The sequence below is a fragment of the Electrona antarctica genome (assembly GCF_951216825.1).
Source record: "Electrona antarctica genome assembly, chromosome: 9".
NCBI classification, from domain to species: Eukaryota; Metazoa; Chordata; class Actinopteri; order Myctophiformes; family Myctophidae; genus Electrona; species Electrona antarctica.
In genome coordinates this window covers 39,973,521-39,995,101 of record NC_136790.1, presented here as the reverse complement: position 1 = coordinate 39,995,101, position 21,581 = coordinate 39,973,521, and the positions used below count along the sequence as shown (strand labels likewise).

Here is a 21,581-nt window from a genome sequence, read left to right as displayed (position 1 = left end):
GTCACAAAGTCTCGCTCTAGGCGAGATCAGAGCCATCTGGCTCTGACTGGGCGGGATAATTGAACTTTCAAGCCTGCAATTAATTTATTGTCCAGTTTCATAACAGCGTTTTCTCTCATCGTCTGAATTACACACGTGAGTCGTTTTAAAGCTGGAACAGAATTAAGAGAACTACGCTTAAAAAAAATACATAAAAAACGTCGAATTGTTTATGTGCATAATAATTAAGCTTTTATTGAAACTAAACTTGAAATTAGATACACAAATATAGTGATACAGTAGCTTGCTGAACCTAAGTGCTATATACTGTTACGTTCGAAAACTGGGTAAATTATATAACCAATAGTCGACGAGCTAATGTTTTATTTATGTTGATAGGTAATTGCAATGAATCCGAACGTGTGGAACATCAAAGAGTTATTGAGCATCCCAGCTAGGTAACAATTTATCAATACTGTTTCATGTTATATTTGTCAACACTGTCTCATGTCAGATGAGTAAAGCTGGGACCGAGGCTAGTGTGTTTCACTAATGTGTGACTATACTAGTAAGCTATGTCTTAACTTAAACTTAATTAAGTGGTACCACTTGTCCACTTGGTCTGAATAAATGTTGCATACATATGGTACAGACAGAGACAGTGCTCTTAGTCTTAACAGTCTCAACATTCATTTCTTATTTGTGTGTGTGTGTGTGTGTGTGTGTGTGTGTGTGTGTGTGTGTGTGTGTGTGTGTGTGTGTGTGTGTGTGTGTGGTATTTACCAAATCTACCGTGTGAGTGTGACTAAAACCATCAACAGGAATGCATCCAGCAGTGGCTATTCCAGTTCAACAGACTCACAGTTTATGTTGGGGTCCCAGGAGACTATCTTTTCCAGGAACTCCCAGCCCTCCCAGCAAAGCTCAGAGGTACTGGAGTACAGTATAGGTGCTAGTAGCCCCTTGATTGATGTGATTACTTGTGAAAGAGGACTAATATATCCTGTGCTTTTGTCATCTTGTAAATTGTAGAGACTGTAGTATGGGTATTGAACTGTGAGAATAGCCAAAAGTATACAAATTCATTCCGGAGGCTTCCTTATTATGCCTTTGATCCATTTACAGAGACCAAATGGTTTCAATCAAACATTTCCATATAAATAAAGTGTTCAATTAACAATTGGTGTTACAAGGAGACAAAAACGAATTGGCATGTGAAATTATTATCTTCTATTATAAAACAATTGCCCTTTTAAAACAAAGATAAGATTAACAAAAAAAATACAATAGCCAATTGGCCATCACATACATTTTAGTAGTGTCATTGTCATGGTACAAAGTTTTACCTGTGCTCTGTAAACATCTGTGTCAATTCCATTATGTGTTGTTGTTTAGGGAAGTGACCCTAAATTTTTGAATAATTACCACACTAAACCACTCCTGTTCGGAATTGATGGTAAAGACTTGCATAGCAGGGCTGTTGGTGTCCTTGATAAGTTTGAAGAGGACAAGAGAAGGGCAAAAGAAAAAAGAGAAAGGTACTTTTTTTTAAATATTTCAGATTTTTTTTTCAGTTTGATTTTAATTTATCTGTTTGAAAAATACTCAGAACTATGATTTTGTTCTTGTTTTATCAGTGACCTTTTAGCCAACGAACGTCTTCATTTACGCGAAACACTCAATCATGTGAGTTATGAAAATAGTACATTTTACACAGTTCAAATTTGTTTTTATAATTCAGATGTAAAGAGAAGTTGCTGATTTATTTTCAGATGCAACATGCAGTCAATGACACAGAGAAGAACACTGCTGCATGCAAAACATTCTTAGAGGGATTTGACAGCTTTGCAACAGCATGTAAGTTTTCTTCTGATTCCTATCATGTTTGTTTTTTGTCAGTATAACACCATGCTGTTTTTTGAATGGTTGAACCCTGTTAATACCTGTGTAGGCTTAGGTTATACAAAGACTAAATACATTTAGTTTCCCAGGACCAGTAGATGGAGCCATTTACCTGTATTACCTGCTTATAAACATTAATTAACCTTGTAATCTTTGTTATATACTTTCTTATTATATTGATTGATTTTGAAACTGTTGACTTCGGAGATGTGGGTCGAAATAAATGGGATCCTGAAATGTGTGTAAATAAATGTATGTATGTTTTACTATTCATTCTTTTATTCATTTTATCACAGTGCAGAAAAATCTCTCCGGCCTTCACAATAGCATTACACAGCAGTTTGAGAAAATGCTGAGTCAAATTAGTTCACAAAAACAGCTCCTGGCAGAAATAGAAGAGAATGTGCTCAAGGTAATTAGTATGTAGCTTATGAAGGACGGCAACACTGATTTGTGGTTTAATGGCTAAAACGTTTCTGATTAATGACTACCATATAATGTATGAGTATTTCTTATTATTTGCTTTAGACTGGAGTGGCCTCCACAGAACTTGGCTCCCGTGTGAAAGGCTTGGAGAGGAATATGGAAGTCCTGACACATGAGCACAGAAGAGAACAGAACATGCTTGAAGAGGCTGTGACCCTCCTTAACACCTTAGTCTCAAAGCATTCTACAAAGCCCATCCCTGTGAGAGTAACAGACAGCGCGATCCAGACATCTCCAGGACTGACAGTCAGCACAGGGCTGACAGTCAACACGATCCAGACATCACCAGGGCTGACAGTCAACACAGGGCTGACAGTCAACACGATCCAGACATCACCAGGGCTGACAGTCAACACAGGGCTGACAGTCAACACGATCCAGACATCACCAGGGCTGACAGTCAACACAGGGCTGATAGTCAACACGATCCAGACATCACCAGGGCTGACAGTCAACACAGGGCTGACAGTCAACACGATCCAGACATCACCAGAGCTGTCACAAACACTCTTCAATCAAGAGAAGAAGTGCCTACCCGAGGACAAGCGGCTTCCATCCCAGAATCAGGGCAGCTGCATCAAAGTAAGACCTACTGCTCAGCGTCGTAAGATAAACAAGAGAAGACCGCTGATGCCACCAAGGAGGAAGGGGACTATCTTATATGAAAACAGCCAGACTTCCACTTACAACATTAATCCACAAGGTGTTTCTTTGCCTCATGATCCAAAGAGTTTAGACAGTATCCAACCAGACCCTCAGTCAAAAAGTGTAGTGGGCCTTGAGCCAGAACCTCATTCAGAGAGTTTAATTAACATCAAACCAGACCGTCAGTTGAACAGTTTAGACAACATCAAACCAGCCCCCAAGTCAAAGTCACACCAACAGAGCGGGGAAACCAGATCCAACATAGGCAAAGGAAGTTTCATAACTCCATTTAACTTTTGGTCTCAGGAGAGTGTCAGCAGTCCTACAGTCTTATACAAGTTACCAGCTGAGACCAAGTCAGGGATCTCAGAGAAACCCAAAGGCTTGTGGCAGTTGTTTGACATATGTCCCTCTGACCCATTCAGTGGAGAGGACTAAACTGTTGATTGACATATTGTTATGTTTAGTATAGTGTTATGTTTAAGATGCAAAAACAGTGGAGATGTAATTGACCTATGTCAATACCCATTATTGGCATAACTGACTTTTATTTGGAGATTTCTTTTTTACTTCCAAAAATTTGATACACTAAGCCGCTGTACTGATACGTTTAATGTATTCAATGTTTAGACTATTAACCTGATCTGCAATATGTTTAGTCTAAATGTTAATAACCTTCACACATTAAAAGGTTAATTGACCCCAATGGATTTGATTGATTGGATCAATCCCAGTCAAGTGTTATACTCTGACCTAAATACATTCTATGTGACACAACAGAAGTTGAGCTTTCTATAGGCTGTTCTGTCCATTCAAAGACATTGTGTGCTGTGTTCCTTCATGTGTGATCATCCCCACATGTCACCGGTTTAAGTTGTAAAATATGACATTCTTTTGTTTGCCTTTTTGCAATATTGGGTGGTTTTCCTTTTCTTTATTGGACTCTGGTGCAGGCCTAGAATTGTCAATGTCCTGACAATCTGACCGACAGTCTCCATTGTTGAAACAAGTACATCCACATCACTTCCTCACTGTGTATAAACGGTCAGTGATGTTCTGGGACCCCTGTGTTGGGCTGAAATGGGCTATCCTATCTTCTAACAAAAGCCAAAAATGGGATGGCATTGTATATTAATGAAAAGTGATTTAATTACAGCATTGTTCATTTACACATTGATAATAAAATGTACACGATAATAAAGCAAATCACTTTTTCATTCACACAGGGTAATGGTAAATCTTGTGGTTTGATTATTGGGTAAAAACATAAAGCATCATTGTTTACTCAAAGCAGCTTAAATTAAAAAAAAGTTGTACACTGTCTAACTGCCAATTTGAGCATTAAACTCATTTAGTGACATGTTAAAGAAGCACAACCGGTATTTAACTTTTCTCTTCTACTCAAGATTTGAACCCAGGTTTACTGCACAAGTGCTGAAATGTTTACCATTGAGCTAATAGAGCCTGGCTGCTCAGGGGTTACATTGAATCTTGATCAGGTCAAAATTCATGTCAGATCCTGTTTCTAGGTGAGACATGACCTTTGACATGATATAAATGTCTCAATAGATGAGCAGGTGGACACGTACAATACACCCCAATTGTATTTAAGTAATCTTGTATTGACATACACCATAGAGATTGGACAAAATTACATTTTATTCACTAAAGAAATGTTACATAGTGTTGTTTAATGTTCACCCTTAACATATCAAATCATTTTTATTTTAGGGTATATCTTTCATGATAGATAGTTGGAAATAGTTGGAGTTTTTTCTAAAAGTTAAAGGTCAAATCAAATTAAAAGAACAAATCTGAAGATAGATAATTGTTTTCTGAAAATTCTGTATCCCACTCATCCCTACTCATTTCCACTCTACATAGATGGCAGTACATTTTAATTAATCAAATGTTTCTATAGGCCTTAAATAGATGTAAAAAGCGGCAACACATATTTACAAAGTCTTATCCTTATCCTATTTTAAAAAGTGCTCAAATGCAGATATATATTGTGCAGCAGCCTCAGTTACTTTTGTGCTTGAAGAAGAATATCCTTTCAGTGGCTTACAACAAACTACACCACAAGCAACTCAACTTGATTATTATGGCTTTGTTGTACGACTGTGTCACTCACCAAAAAAGAACAAAATTAATGGCACATGTGCACTGAATAAAATTGGTTAAACATACAGAATTATGTTCAATTCATATGACTATACCGGTATATGAATTAAGCTTTACTAGTGCTTCACCTAATTTTCATGATATAAGTTATTCTATTATAATTTTCTCTTATTTGACAAAGGTGTCACTCTCTCACTAAGTCTGCAGGTGGGGCCCTGAGTCCCCGGGGATTGAGACTGGCCACCAAGCAAACATCATAATTATCATGCATTAGAGCCTGCCGGGCTATGACGCTCCATCGGTTCTCCCACGGGTCCAGTTCCAAAATGTCCTTTGTTATGTCATCAAGACGGTCTAAGGGTTATCGAAGAATAGAAAAGGTATGTAAAGTCAAAGTTACAAATACATGTAATGTAAAGATATATACTTATCCGTTACTACAATACCTGCTCCTTTGTAGTATCCACACATGTAAAGCTTGCCACCCACCACACCTGCATTTGAGGCATTGGTGCGCAGTGACAGCTGTGGAGATGGGAGAGAGGGTCCATCCCTCCAACAATCTCCATCAGGGTTGTAGATCTCCACAACATTCAGGCATCGACGTGATTGCCCACAGTCTACACCCTCACAGCCAATGCCTCCTGTGAGTGGAAATTAGGTTTAACATCAAAGACCCCCATCTCTGTAACTAATAATAATAATTATTATTATTATCTTTCAGTAACACAACAGAAACACAAAGATAATTCACAATTATATCTATGTTAGTATTTAATGAAAAATATAGTTAGTTAGTTGCTGCGAGAGTGAGGTCTAGCCAACACCAACTCGGGATTCCTGGATCGCTGCCCTCCACAATTTCCTATCCAACATCAGGTTCTTGAGCTCTGCAGTGTTGTCAGCCAAGCTGTCGCGCCGCAGCGTGTCTACATAGGTGGTACGCTTCTTTCCCCTCCTGGCTTTGCCCTGGGTTGGCTCCCATAGGGTCAAATATAATAGAAATGTAATAAATTAAATTAAATAATTCCCCTGATGTTACCGATTAAACTAAACTTACCTATTACATAGATTTCACCATTGAGTGCAACAGCACTGCATCTGTATTTTGAGAACTTCATGGGACCTAGCTCCATCCATTTGTTTTTGTCTGGATCATACTCCAGAAGGCGGTTACTAAGGCGATCGGGCTCATCATCCACGCGGTAGGTCTGGGGAGCATATTGACACAATGATGGCTAAATACAGAACACTGCCTCAGTGTGAGACACCTCTGTAGATATATGGTGTTGTATGACTCACAAAGCAAGAGTTAATTCACATTTTGTTTTCTAACATTACATACAATTACTGTACAAACAGGGTGCTTTTGATTATTTATTAGAAATTAGAAATCATACATTACCTGTGGCAGTGGAGTACTAGCCTGGCTCGGCCAGCCTCATAGCGGGGATTCACTGAAGATTCTTCCCCGCATGCGGGGAAGAATCTTCAGTGAATCCCCGCTATGAGGCTGGCCAAGCCAGGCTAGTGGAGTACTGTACTTAAGTGCAATTTTGAGATATGTTTTTTTTTACTGGAGTATTTCCAATTTTCAGTACTTTTACTTCTACTCCACTACATCTCAGAGTTAGTTACTTGGCAGATTTGGATTATTATTACAAAACACACATTAACCATTTAATTCAGCCCTATACCACTCATATTTTGGCCATTTGAAAATAGGCGATCTATGAGCTCCCAACGCGTCACATCCATTGTGAGCTGGTAGATCTGTTATTTTCAAAATATTTGTATATATTTGCAAACTTGTGAAATGGGACATTCTGCACAATGAGTACTCCGATATTGCGGTATTGATACTTTTACTTAAGTAAAACATCTGAGTATTTTTTCCACCACTGACCTGTGGAGATCGACCACCGATAACATAGAGACGGTCTTTCAGTCTGACCACGCTGTGGTAGGCCAAAGGCATTGGCAGTGGGGCTGCGCTGCGCCAGGGCCCTCCCTGCAGGGACCAGCGCTCCACACTGTTAGTGATGAGGAACTCGTTCTTCAGCTTCATCAGCCCACCCAGCAAATACAGAGTGTCACCCAGTGATCCCAGAGCGTAGGAGTCACGGTATTCTGCTGAGCTCAGGTGCTCCCAGGTACCTTGGGACTCCACTTTGTACCTGGTACCAGATAACCATATCATTAATACAAACACATTTGCAGGTAAAACTTAATGTGAAGCTCATATGAAATGCCTATCATCCTTAAATAATTTATACAGTATGTGCATTTATTCTTCTTACCGGTAAATGTCCACCTTTATGTCCTTTTGTCTGGCTATCCTGCGTTCACTTGTTTCTCCTGCCACTACAATGTCATTTCCTTCAGTTACAACTCCCGCACCCACATAGCCCAGCCCAGCCGTTCCATAGCGAGGAGAAGTGATATAGTACGTCCGCCCTGTGGATGGGGCATAGCAAAAGCTCTTTTCAACATAGCTGCCATATCGTGATCGTATTCCACCACCATCATTACCAATGCAAAGTAGCAGATCTGTGGTCTCCATGCCGTACCGCAGCTTCAGTTTGCGTGGTGCAGCTGATGGATGCATTGCTGTGACTTGCAGGGCTTCGTTTAGCATCTCAAGGCAATCGGCATCAGCCAGCACGTCTGTGTTCCTCTTCATGGTCTCCCTCAAGTAGTCAGGGTTTACCAGAGGCAGGCGGACCTTACTTAGGAGCTCTGGGAGATGTTGGCAGCATCCATCTCCATACTGTGTTGTGTTGTGTTTGACCCAGCGCAGAACCACGTCCAGGATGGTCTCTTCTTGTGAAACATTAAGGTCATCAGAGCTTAGCAGCTTTCCCAGCTGGTGGGCCTCCAACTCCAGTACCTCGTCACACTGGCAGACCTGGACGAAGTGCTGCCGCAGGAAACGCTTGGCTTTGTCAGCCAACTCCTCTGCACCCAACTCACGTGCATAATAATAGACCCCAAGGCAGTTGGAGGCATCCATGTTCTCTACCATGTGCAACTTGCAGCGATAGAAGACGTCATCCATTTGCAGGAGGAAGGCTGCGATGGAGATTCCCTGTACATTGTCATTGGTGAGTGGGAGATCTGAGGTGTACATGTAGTTTAAGAGCAGGGCCAGGCTGTCTGCTGGGGTGTCACGTAGGAATATATCCTTGCTGTTGCTCTCACGCAGGCCACAGGTGAACATGACACGGAAATAGGGACTGAAGGCAGATAGTACAACACGGTGGCAGGGAAAACTGATGTCCTCAGCAACCAGCACCACATCTGTCAGGTTCTCCGTCTCCCTCATCTTTCTTATCTGGTCCAGCAACACTAGCCCATGTTTGGCTCTAGGATCCATACTAATATTGATACTCTTCTCAGCAGCAATAATATATAAATGTCAACAGGATAACTGGATAGTTATCTTAAAAAGATAATGTTCACAGTCACACAGTCAACTACTGAAGGGGTTGTTTCTTTCGGAAAGGGTTTTCTATGATAAGAAAACAGAAACACAAGGTTGCTTTTAATCTGTTACCAACTGTATATATATCTCATCAAATAGCAACGGCGCAATTGTATTACTGAGAACTCAGAATGCAATAATTGCTGTGTCATTCCAAAATTATACCACAAATGGCTAATAACATGCTTCAAACATTTTGCAATACTAATGTCCATCATCCTAATCCTAAAGCCACCATAACCATAATAGCAGGTTTGCACAGTTTGTCCATGTCCACATTACTAATGGACTATTATAAAGGATGCATATATCTCTGTAAACTACAGTCATATTTGTATTCAAGAGGGAGGAACAACACAAGGCAGGTATGTCCATTGTCAAAGAGTGCTGCACAGTAGGTTAGTATCAGTCCTAATCATGCATTATTAGTTGGGCCATGCGGTAAGCACACTATAAATCTTACCAAACTCATCAACTCCCAGTGGTGGTAATCCTGTTAATATCTTTACGTTAAAAAGACGAGTATACTCTCGTGCTCTTTCACAACACCGCACATGTTGTTGATGTGTGTCAAAGTAAGGGGGGTTGAGAGGGACCAGGGGAACATTGCCAGAGACAAAGCTGTTTGCCCTTCCCTATAACTGCCCAGCCCCTCTGAGCAAGTAACCCAAAAATAGACCACACACACTCTAACTCTAACTAGAAACTCTACTGGGTCAGAGAAACAGGCGGGCTGAACATGATTCTTTTCAAAGAATAACAGTAACAAACACACTGTGTTTCTTTAGTCTCTTACAACAAGTTTGTGACAAATAAGTCTGTCAAATTCTCTATCCTGGCATTAATAGTTTCAGGTTTGAATACCTCACATGTCACGTGCAAGCAGCTCTGGAATGACTGAAAAGAAACTGCACCAAGGGTGGATTCGGATTTCAGCACTCTCTTAAAGGCCCAGTCAGCATATGAACACTGATAAAACAAATCTAACTGATACATTTGCTTCAGATATTAGACTATTAGCCTTCTATTATGTTTACTAGTTAATGAGAAATGTAATTTGTAATTGTTTTTGTTCTATATTCTGAAATATTTAGACGATCTATTTTAAGCATGCTACATTAATTGACCTGGGCCTAAAAATATCTTGTGAGTACACAGTAGACAAAAGTAGACCAGCTCAGTGGCCTTGTGGTTAGAGCGTCAGCCCTGAGACTGGGAGGTTGGGGTTCAATCCCCGGCCGGGTCATACCAAAGACTGTAAAAATGGGACCCAATGCCTCCCTGCTTGACACTCAGCATCAAGGGTTGGATTGGGGGTAAGTCCCTGCGACATACTAGCGTCATGTCCAGGGGGTGTACTTGTACATCAAGCTGCCTCACGCTACAGAAACAGGAGATAGGCTCCTGCCCTATGGGCCTCATGGCTCGGCAAGGCTACTTACACAGTAGACAAGGATTTGTTTTTTGCAAATAGATGACAACCCCTGTAGTTTGAACCTCATGACTCATTGGAATATTTTTTTGCTAGCATAAGGGCTAATGTGAAGACACATTTCCTCAGTGGACCAGAGGGTTAATGTTTTTCCACTTAAAGGCTATCATTAACGCAACGTAATGCAAGGTTTCACCAATGCAAAAATGCCTACTAATCATTATTTCTACATCCCTTATACAGTTAAACATTAGGCGATACAATGTATACATGTGAGAGTGGAAGCATATTGGCTGTTTAGTCTTTGGTGAAAGTTGTATAGGCCTACGAATGTTTCATCAAACTTAAATGGAATAAAAGTATCTATAATCTCCTTTAGTGAAAGCGGAAATTACACCTTGCACAGATTGAATGCCATGGGATCTGCACGCAGGTCTGGAAAATACAGAGTGGAAAGGGATGTGCTGGATGAGCAGAGGCTGGAAGAGGTTGCACAGAGAATCAACAACTCTGAAACTCACCCTTCTCTGACTGAACGTCTCAAAGATTCCCTCAGGTAAGGCAAAGCATTTAGATTTGGGTTACAGTATATGAAGCATATGGTATTGAATTGTTTGAGAGCAATTGAATTGGATTTTCTGTGTAATTGTCAATCTCTAGAACTAGGTTGGTGTATTGCTTGTAGCCGTGTCTATAGTCTATTAAGTATAAAAAGAGTATACAGTCTGATTCAATCTTCATAGATCAGGGACAAATAATTATTAAATTAATACTTTGAAACACCATGAAATATATTAGTGTGTGCCCTCTCTCTGCTTCACTTCCTTCTTTGTGTGCCCTTCAATTCTCTACCAGATGTACAGTACCCAAACTGAAGCGTACTGTGGTGGGTAGCTTCCCTGTCTTATACTGGCTGCCCCGGTACTCAATCTGGGACTATGGCATGCCTGACCTCATCGCTGGCATCAGTGTGGGCATTATGCATTTGCCACAAGGTACTACTGTATGACATTTTATTTCATAGAATATCAGTACTGCTACATGAAACTAAGCCCTATTAAAATGGTCAAAAATAGTAGATCTACCTACCAGCACACATCATGTTGCAATTGATTGAATACTTTATTAACAGTTTGCAGGACAAAAAAGCACAGGAAAGTACAGTTCAATATAAGGTCTGCTAAGAGAATTTATAACCCAAGAAAGCACTATAGCTTGTTTCCATTTGGCGTCCTTCATCTTCAATTAATTTGAACATTTAATGATATACATACAAATATACAGTACTATGAAAAAATATTTAAACGGTTAGAAATCAAAATAAATAGTCCTACATTAAAGGGGGGAGGGGGGGGGGGACTTTGACCGTTTTACTGGAGCTAGTTTCAAATTGCTAAATCTGGGTTGAATGTGATTTGTCAAGCTAACTCTGGTGTTGTGAGTGTGGACGGCGTTGGCGTTTAGTAAGTAGTTTGACAGGCACATGGGTTTCTTTGTGGTGTAGCGTATCTTGTAGAGTGTAGACCATGGCCCATTGCAAGTTGCTGTTGGTTTTCTGAGTGGTGCAACCACTCCATTGCGGAGCTATGTGTGTCCCTGGCTGGCTGGCTGGCTGGCTGGCTGGCTGGCAGGGTCCGTCCGAGCACGAAAATAGCGTTTGGATTGGGGTTTTCACCACCAATTGTCACTGTTGCGCAGCCTAACACACACACACACACACACACACACACACACACACACACACACACACACACACACACACACACACACACACACACACACACACACACACACTGTTCAGTACAGTACAGTACAGTAGAGGGACCCCCACATGGTAACTCTGTAATTTCTCAACTGTTTCGGCGAACTGCCCGGCCCCTGAGCGCATTCATGGGGGTCTGGATATTCCGGGGACCCACACACAGTAACTCTGTCATTCTCGACTGTTTCGGACGCGGGCGGCTCACCAGAACCGGCCCACCACCCTGGGCGCGTTCCTGTGGGTCTGGAAGTTCTGGGGACCCCCCGGAGACCCCCACACAGAGTTGCACCACTCAGTTCACACGGGTGTGATTTTTAATATATATGTTTGAAAGCTTTGTTTATGACATGCCCAAATTAGGGACACAGGTTGAAAGTGGTTATTAGTGGAGATGAGCGATACTTTGACGCACTACTCCTCAGTCCTCACACAGTTTTTGCCACACGCACTCGAGCCATATGTCAAATTGACCGGCTTCATCGGAAATCGTGTGCTTGTATTTTGCTAAGAGATCCGATCCAGAAACGTTTAATTGATATTAATTAATTAGTAATCCATAGACTTATAATGGGAAGACTGAAGACTAATTAAGGCTCCAATTCAAGTATTTTTTCTCTTGGAGACCGTAAGCACCATAACTCTTGAACCATGAATTTATTTTTCCATGGATTCCTTGGGTCATCTTTCCATATTTCCACGCCCATTTCCGTTAGGAAAGAATTTCCACCAAATTTGAATTTTCTTCAAAACACACTTTTTGCTCCTCTTCCTATACATATTTTGTCCAAATCTCTCAAAAAGTGGTATGATCTCTGGACCTATCCGATTAAAACACCACAGGCAGAATTTTGATAGTGCGTATCGTTTGGCCGTAATTGGCTTCCGAAGTTAGTGGGAGGGGCCCATTTTACGAAAAATGCCACAAATCATGAACCAAACATCTAATCCACCCCAAATTTGAATCAGATGTCGCGGGTGGTTTAATTCACCAAGAGGCAAAAGCAATTCCATTTTCATACATAGGGGGCACCGCGAATGCAAACAGTGTAACCGTTGCAGAAAAATGTTTTAAATCCCCTCCAAATTACTTACACTACTTCTAGTTTGCATTGTTGCTGTTGTCCTTTTTTTTCATTCACTTACTGTACTGAAGAATTCACATAATTTATTCTCTGTACAGCAGTTTAATCTCTCTGGAAGAATTTATTTTTCTGCCCTTGATTGGCAGCTAGTAAAAATACAACTTCTTTCTTTCATAGGCATGGCCTATGCGTTGTTGGCCTCCTTACCTCCTGTATTTGGGCTTTACACATCCTTCTATCCAGCATTAATCTACTTCTTTTTTGGGACATCCCGTCATAATTCCATAGGTAAGGGCATAGAAAAAAATGTTGCACCAAAGTTCCAAATAACTTCTTGATTTACAGTAGATGCATGTGTTAATCAATATGTTCAGGTACATTTGCTGTGCTCAGTATCATGGTGGGCAGCGTGACAGAAAGACTAGCTCCAGACATGGCCTTCCTCAGAGTGAATGGGACAAACGTGACTGCAGAGGTGGACATAGCGGCGAGGGACTCGTACAGGGTTCAGGTCGCTGCTGCCACCACGCTCCTTGGGGGGCTTATCCAGGTCTGCAAAAAGGCTGTTACCAGATGGCCACCTTAGAAAGGAAGTCCTGCATTAAGTTTAGACATGGATTTAATTAATCTAATGTAGTTAACTATAATATAATTATTATGTATGAATATAACAAATGGTTAAATTCAGGCATGATTGCAGTGGGATTTTCATTATTTTTACTGGCCATCTTTTGACATCCCTGTAAAAACGACAGACATTGCTCTAAAATCATGGTTATCTCTTCCAAAGTGATGATGTGTTTCTGGATCTTTGTGCATAGGTGGTACTGGGTTTGGTAAAGTTTGGATTTGTGGGAACCTATTTGTCTGAGCCACTGGTACGTGCCTACACCACAGCTGCTGCTGCCCATGCTGTAGTGGCACAGCTCAAGTACGTCTTTGGAGTGTCACCCACACGGTTCACTGGGCCTCTGTCACTGGTATATGTGAGTATCATATCATCTATTGTAATGTTTGGCACTGCATGTCCCATGGCCTGTACTATTCTACCTGCAATGGTTTAAAAATAAATTGTTCTTTCTAGTCTGGGTGTGTAACTGTGCTGAAGAACAGGATAGGTGTCATGTTTGCATGTCATTGATTTGCTTTCAGACCTTAGTGGATGTTTGCTCATTGCTGCCCAAGACACATCTGCCCACGCTGGTGGTCAGTGCTGTATCCATGGTTGTTCTCATTGCAGCGAAGGAGCTCAACTCTTTTCTCAGCCCAAAGCTACCAGTGCCCATCCCAGTGGAACTCATTACAGTCAGTTGTCTGTCTGTCTGTCTGTCTGTCTGTCTGTCTGTCTGTCTGTCTGCCTGCCTGCCTGCCTGCCTGCCTGCCTGCCTGCCTGCCTGCCTGCCTGCCTGCCTGCCTGCCTGCCTGCCTGTCTGTCTGTCTGTCTGTCTGTCTGTCTGTCTGTCTGTCCGTCCGTCCCTCTTCAGTACTCCTCAAAGTAAGTCTCAGATTAAAAATCTATTCTGTGATGGTGGAAAACAGACATGTAGAATCTAAAGAGCTGACTCAGTGTTCTGGTGTTCAGTACTGTAGCTTTATTCAGCAAGAACAAAATTAACTAATAATTTTAGAACCACAAGTGGCAAATGATTGACCACATTTTATCGCATGCTTAATGATTAGTGTTGTAATGTGCTGATGTGTGCTGATGTGTGTGTGTGTGTGTGTGTGTGTGTGTGTGTGTGTGTGTGTGTGTGTGTGTGTGTGTGTGTGTGTGTGTGTGTGTGTGTGTGTGTGTGTGTGTGTGTGTGTGTGTGTGTGTGTGTGTGTGTGTGCGTGCGTGCATGCGTGTGCATAATGGCTCTTTCCGTGATTAGATTGTGACAGCCACATTGATATCATCCTACACTCATTTGAACAGCAATTACACTATCTCAGTAGTAGGACAGATTCCTAGTGGGTAAGCATTATGACTTAACTATTTATATTTAGTTACATTATTGCTTTATTCACTTTAATTCTATGCCATTGGCCCATTTACTTATTTGCCTGCATATAAACATTGATATACACTTTTTTCCTTTTTCAATTTTTCAATTTTATTATTACTTTTTTTTTACATTGTCTTTTCCACCCTGTTGAGGTACACGTGCCTACAATATTTATGTTGTATATTTCTATGCATATAACAATAAACCATAATTTATTAGGTGTTTCTTAGAGCTGAACACATTCCCTCTTCCACCTGTTTACCAGTCTACGTCCACCTATTACACCAGACGTGAGCCTTTTTGGAGAAGTTATCAGCGATGCCTTTGCCTTGGCCATTGTGGGATATGCAATATCCATTTCTCTAGGGAAAACATTTGCACTAAAGCATGGCTACAAGGTGGATAGTAACCAGGTAAACCAGAACATCTCATGGTTACAGTATTGCCAACAAGAAATCCCCTTTAATTCCTGGGTTTTATTATGAATTGAATGCATTCCTTCTCTGCGGTTGCAGGAGCTGGTAGCACTGGGTCTCAGTAATGCAGCAGGAGGCTTCTTCCAGTGCTACTCTGTCTGTGCCTCCATGTCCCGCAGTCTCATCCAGGACAGCACTGGGGGAAAAACACAGGTGACACAAAAACACAAATGCCTACATATATATATAGCACAGTGCAAAATGTTCATTGTCTCCACCAGGCCGAAGGCATGGGGAGAGAGTATGTTTTGCACTCCGTCCGTCCGTCCGTGTGTCCGTCCGTCCGTCCGTCCGTGTGTCCGTCCGTGTGTCCGTCTGTGAACAGCTAATCTCTGGCACCGTTGGCTTGATCGCAGCCATACTCTGCACACACACTCCCTGAATGCCAGAGCTGAACCTCTGCCCCAAAGTTTTCACATTGGCCTGTTATAGCGCCACCAGGAGGCCGCTTTGTGCAAAACAAATGTTTTGACAGTACACCTACAGATTTTGTCCAAACATTACGCAAATTGGTACACAGTCTCTCTAGAGCCATTCAACGAAACCGTTCTTTCAGATTTTTCACACTCCATCCTGATTGGCTAAAATTGGCTTCCAAAGTTCGCAGGAGTACTCCGTTTCAAACAAAATGCTGCAAATCATGAACACATGGTGTGATTTCCGTGAAATTTTGCATGCACATTCCCACTAGGTCGAGGAAGAAATGCCACTTGAATATTTTCAACTCAGCCTCATGGTGGCGCTATAACTGGTCGATTTGTGTTTTACCTATAACTGCACCGATCTGTGTAAAACCATGTATGCACACTCCCTAGAGGCCAAGGAAAAACCTTTGCCTGGAATTTTTCACATCTGCTCTTTATAGCGCCACCAGGAGGCCGACATATGTAAAACACATTTTCTAATATTACTCCTTCAGATTTTATCCAAATTTCACGCAAATCGGTACACATGCTCTCCATAGTTATGTGATCATGTGATTTGTTTGATTTCTCATAATTATCCATCCTGATTGGCTACGATTGGCTTCTAAAGTTTTCAGGAGTAGCCCGTTTGATACAAATCGCCACAACTCCTCAACACAGCGTCCGATTGCGGTGAAACTGTGCATGCCTATTCCCACTACTAGACACTACTAGGTTGAGGAAGAAATGCCACTTGACAGTTTTCAAATCAGCCTCATGGTGGCGCTACAACAGGCCGCATCTCACACACACACACACACACACACACACACACACACACACACACACACACACACACACACACACACACACACACACACACACACTTTATATTACTCCTAAACATTTTGCCAAACATCACACACAATCCTATCCTCCTGGTGGAGACCTGTGCCCAGAAGGGCACTTTTTCTAGTTTAACCTGTTACAGCAAGGAAAGCACATGTAGATCTGCTATTTTTGCTAAATCTGTGAAAATGTGTGAAAAATTCTGAAAATCTTTGAATATATATAATTTTTAAAGCGAACATTGTCAACTCCAATCTGGGAACCAATCGGCAAAAAAGGGGGGAAAACACCGCCCCGTTTTCCTTGCGCAGCTCCCATGAATCTGTTCTTGAGAGCAGCTTGAATCTGTTCTTGAGAGATTAGGTCAACTCAAATCTTTGCTTCTGCTGGTCCCTGGAAATAACAATTTGATGTGGGTTCGTAGCCAAATAGATACAATTCTGGGGGTCCTTGACATGAAAAGAAAACCACTGATATACACTGTAGCAACATAGGTTTTTCAGAAAACTGTCAGGATTTAGTAGACATTTGTAGAATTTGCCTCAGGTCCTAATGGGTTAAAACCTGTTGTTTTAATGGAGTTAATGCAGCCATGCTCTGTGATTCCACATACATTTAGTTTCTAGGACTGTGCATCAGTATTGAAAATGTACTTCACAGCAGCATGGCTTTATTGTAAAAATTGCAGACATTATATACTTAGTTTGCGTGTTTTCAACAAAATGTTTACATCAGTTGTGTTATAGGAATAACATTAGCTAGCATGTTTTTGTTGCAGATTGCTGGATTGGTCTCAGCTGTAATAGTGTTGGTAACTATACTACAGCTTGGGCCACTGTTCCAGGAGCTTCCTAAGGTAGGCCTAGATTGCTGCCACACTTGCCTGAATAGATTGTACAGGTTTATATTTTAAATTGCTTTGACATTGACAATGACAGTGTTTTGCTATGCAATGGCTTAAGCTAGGTTTTGGATGTTTCATACATAATTCATAATCGCAATAGTGTGCTTCTTGCAGGCAGTGCTCGCGGTTATTGTCTTTGTAAATCTGAAGGGAATGTTCAAGCAGTATTCTGACATTGTTAGACTGTGGAGGAGCAGCAAGGTTGATTTGGTGAGATTGTGTATTTGTATTTATGTATTGTATTTATGTCACATATGCAGCCATATATATGTATGAACATTATTAGTAATCATGGCTGACTGCTGAATACACTGATGTCATACTCTTCTCCTTAGGTGGTGTGGTTGGTCACCTGGGTATCAACGCTACTGTTTAATCTAGACATGGGCCTGGCAGCAGCCATAGCATTTGCTCTACTAACTGTCATCTTTAGGACTCAGTTGTAAGCTATCCATGCAGAGCTGCATACTTATTACTTACCGTACTGATGGATTTCAGAAATATTTCGCCCAACAATTCAAAGAACCATACCATGTCTACATTGTTTAGTCCATTGTTGCTTTTTTTTTATTGTATTTTTTTAGGCCAACATATTCTGTTTTGGGACATGTTCCAGGTACAGAACTCTATCTGGATATAGAGACTCACAGAGAGGTAACATATAAACAAATAAGCTAAAGACAGCAGTTTAGATAATATAATAAATAAATGCCTCTAATAGCCAGTGATGCTTCTCTCATTTGACAGGTGAGCGAGGTACCAGGCATTACTATATTCCGTTCTTCCGCCACAGTGTACTTCGCCAATGCCGATCTCTACCTTGAGGCCCTAAAAGAAAAGGTTTATAATTTTTGGTTGATAATTTTCATAATGAATACAGTCCCGTATTTAATACATATTAATGATCAACAATAGTGAAAATAGCTGATCTAAAAGCTCTCAGTGTGTGACAATGTGAGCTTTTAGTTCAGCTATTTTAGCTTTTTGTGGAAGTACATATAAGGACGGAAGTGGTTTGCCATTCTCCTCTACTAGTGGACATTATTCTAAGTTGTGTGAATTATTATATATTTGAATTAGAATCATAGTTTATTGATTACATTTTAAAACATTGATTTCCTTAGAGTGGGCTTGACATCAGCAAAATGATTATCTACAAGAGGAGGCAGGAGGCAAAGCAAAGGCGCCGAGAGAGACGAGCAGAAAGAAGAGCAAGGAGGCGAGCTAAGAGAGAGGTAATGCAGTGTTAATGTTATGTATGATGTGTCTGTATCAATACAATAGGCAGATAGGGCTGTGGCCCTTCACACAAAAATATCTGGAAATGGCTGCACTCCAAAGGTTGTAAACAGCAAAATCTGCTAGTGTTAATGTAGCTCTGAAGGACCATAAGGTCCACCCATCCAGAATAAAAATGGATCAGCAAGGTTCTACACAGAATATTGTATAAATGGTAAGTGGTGCATTTATATTATATAGTGCTTTTTTTTGGTCAAAAACGCTTTACATGCATTACATTCACCCATTTACACACACACGCGTGCGCGCGCGTGTGCGCGCACACACACACACACACACACACACACACACACACACACACACACACACACACACACACACACACACACACACATTCACTAATGGCGGAGGAAACCATGCATGCAAGGCAGCAACCTGCACATCGGGACCAATGGGGTTCAGAATCTTGCTCAAGTAGGCTACATAATCAACAGTGACTCTGGGGGAGCCCGGGATCGAACTGGGAACCTTCCCATTCGGCCGCTCTGCCGGCCACACTACCCCTGAACCACTGCAGCCCCAAGTGGCTCAGTTATACAACAACAAATACAACAAATCTAACAATGCCATCTCTAATCAACATACAGAGAGGAGCGCAGAGGGCAGCTGGGGAGACTGTGTTCTCTGTAGAAGACGAAGCTGAGCGCTGGAGGGATGCGTGCATGGATGGGAATGTTATACAGGAAGAAGACCACCATGACTTGAGCTGCAGGGAGAATGGAACCGTCTTTGTCATGCCAGACACACCTCAGACGCAGGACGGCCACTGCAGATGGGAGTACCTGAAAGGAGGCGCCCCAGACAGTGGCAGCTTAGGGTCGATGTCTGAGCTGCAGGACGGGGACACCACCACCCTGGGCTCCAGCAGTGACGATACGCTGAGTCGAGACCTAGAGCGGGTCTCTCTGGGGTCCCTGGGAAAGTGGACCTGGGACATTCACTCCATCGTTCTCGACCTCTCCACGGCCAACTTCATTGACACTGTAGCCATCAAGACGGTGAAAAATGTAAGTCAGTCATCATGGGGAAAGGATATTGTGCTAATGAGGCTTAAAGGAAATGGGAACAGATGGGGGGTAATGTTGTAAAGACTTTGCCCCATGGTTACAATTAGATTTCATGGGAGCAGTCTCTTGCCTTGAACATATTTCAAAAGAACAACACATCTGGTTGTTTAAAATAGTGGTCAGAGATAATGATCATAACTTTCTCTATATAGTCAGAGGATATTAATAAAATCTGGGAATACATTTCTTACCAATACTTTTCTTCACCAATGTGTTTGTAAGGTACGTGTCTACTAACATATCCCACATGCTTTAAGTAGCATGTGACATGTCAAACTATGGGGTTTTCATGATTCAGAATCCATTCCAAGCATTAGTTTTGTTTTTCATATATATATATATATATATATATATATATATATATATATATATATAATCATCCCTGTTAATTTTAACAGATATTCCAGGACTTCAGTGAGATTGACATTAATGTCTACATGGCTGGATGTCAGGGTAAGTGAATAAATACCCTCCCTATAATATATTAAGGGTATAAAGAAGCATTTTATGTATAGCTCTGTTCTTGGGGGCATCTGTTGTCAGTAACTTATGCTCCATTTAGCCTCTGTGGTAGAGCAGCTAGAGCGTGGAGACTTCTTCACAGAGTCCATTACAAAGAGAAGTCTCTTTGCCACTGTCCATGATGCCGTGCTGCACTGTTCGGAGCATAATGTGGCATCATCATTTCCCGGATACGAGGATTCAGTGGTGCGTCTGCACTTGAAATCCACACTCAACTACACATGGAAAATTAAACAGCTATTTTTTTGTTTGCAATGAATAAATGAAATAGAAAAATACATCAAATTTGGAAAAGAATATATAATTCAAATAAAATCTCATTGCAGGGCATGCAGTACGAGACAAAACTCTAAGGATTTTGCCATCATAAGGATTCTTCTTCAAGATTACTGGAGAGCACACTATAGCAGATGGAAATGCTCGACATAGAATGCTCGACATGTGACGTGACGTGACATGGAGTCACAAGTATAGGGCATAGCAGTCTCAGCCATTTTCTGGTTCATTGGTTCCACGCCCCATTCATTTTTCCCATAGGCCAAATTCCAATACCCCAAATCTCGGCCACTCGCTCACTCGCACTCGGTCACTCCAGCATGGCAAATTATGATGAAATTGGTGACCTGCCGAAATATGTGACCATCTTGCTGTCTTCACACAACTTCCATGGAAGTCTTTAAATACGTGGCCTAAATACCACTAGGTTGAACTCTACTAATGAACAAACTGCTTTACATTTGGACAATGGATTGACATTATGTGATTGTCTACACGATTGTCACATATTTCAGCAGGTCACCAATTTCGTAACATCACCATGCTGGAGTGACCGAGTGCACGAGCAAGTGGCCGAGATGGGGTATTGGAATTTGGCTAAAGAGATTTCCAAAAATATTTATATAAATTATTTTAAGCCTAGAATGAAGCCATCCAGGACCCCTGATGATTCATGACCATAAAACATTTGATTCTGTGAAAAATAAAAAATAAAGCAAAACAAAGGGTATTTATTAAATATAGTATAGGCCTATAATTAAATATTCACAGAATCAAATATTTTATTGTCATGATTCACCAAGATCATGGATCGCTTAAATTAGTTGATATAAATATTTTTGGAAATCTCTATGGGAGAAATGAATGGTGTCTGGAATGATGGTACCAGAAAATGGCTGT

General features: G+C 41.2%; 3 protein-coding genes across 3 annotated transcripts; 2 read left to right on the top strand and 1 right to left on the bottom strand.

Annotated features, from left to right (window-relative positions):
* Positions 1 to 23: 23 nt before the first annotated feature.
* Positions 24 to 3,450, top strand: ccdc36 (coiled-coil domain containing 36; the record flags this gene model as incomplete). Its single annotated transcript, XM_079510733.1, has 8 exons — positions 24 to 135; positions 379 to 437; positions 801 to 909; positions 1,375 to 1,517; positions 1,617 to 1,665; positions 1,752 to 1,836; positions 2,178 to 2,293; positions 2,410 to 3,450. The coding sequence occupies exons 2-8, from the start codon at positions 388 to 390 to the stop codon at positions 3,448 to 3,450; spliced, it is 1,593 nt and encodes a 530-aa protein (XP_079366859.1). The 5' UTR covers positions 24 to 135; positions 379 to 387.
* Positions 2,917 to 9,204, bottom strand: kbtbd12 (kelch repeat and BTB (POZ) domain containing 12). The gene is made up of 6 exons (XM_079510162.1): positions 9,084 to 9,204; positions 7,437 to 8,647; positions 7,043 to 7,313; positions 6,197 to 6,347; positions 5,583 to 5,780; positions 2,917 to 5,490 (listed from the first exon to the last, which is right to left on the bottom strand). The coding sequence occupies exons 2-6, from the start codon at positions 8,510 to 8,512 to the stop codon at positions 5,321 to 5,323; spliced, it is 1,866 nt and encodes a 621-aa protein (XP_079366288.1). The 5' UTR covers positions 8,513 to 8,647; positions 9,084 to 9,204; the 3' UTR covers positions 2,917 to 5,320.
* Positions 9,205 to 10,468: 1,264 nt separating this feature from the next.
* On the top strand, positions 10,469 to 20,758 carry slc26a6l1 (solute carrier family 26 member 6, like 1; the record flags this gene model as incomplete). Its single annotated transcript, XM_079510732.1, has 19 exons — positions 10,469 to 10,608; positions 10,908 to 11,047; positions 13,074 to 13,184; positions 13,271 to 13,446; positions 13,718 to 13,882; positions 14,049 to 14,201; positions 14,771 to 14,853; positions 15,150 to 15,297; positions 15,400 to 15,513; positions 17,392 to 17,469; positions 17,632 to 17,727; positions 17,853 to 17,959; positions 18,102 to 18,171; positions 18,265 to 18,357; positions 18,642 to 18,752; positions 19,404 to 19,823; positions 20,282 to 20,336; positions 20,446 to 20,591; positions 20,732 to 20,758. 19 exons carry the CDS (start codon positions 10,469 to 10,471, stop codon positions 20,756 to 20,758), a joined length of 2,433 nt encoding a protein of 810 aa, XP_079366858.1.
* Positions 20,759 to 21,581: the final 823 nt, after the last annotated feature.

Excerpts from the sequence above, each read along its gene's own strand:
- kbtbd12 (XM_079510162.1), bottom strand. The coding sequence starts at position 8,512 with ATGGATCCTAGAGCCAAACATGGGCTAGTGTTGCTGGACCAGATAAGA. Across the intron at positions 7,314-7,436 it reads ATAAAGGTGGACATTTACCG|GTACAAAGTGGAGTCCCAAG; the intron begins GTAAGAAGAATA and ends ATCTGGTACCAG. Across the intron at positions 5,491-5,582 it reads TGGATACTACAAAGGAGCAG|ACCGTCTTGATGACATAACA; the intron begins GTATTGTAGTAA and ends GATAACCCTTAG.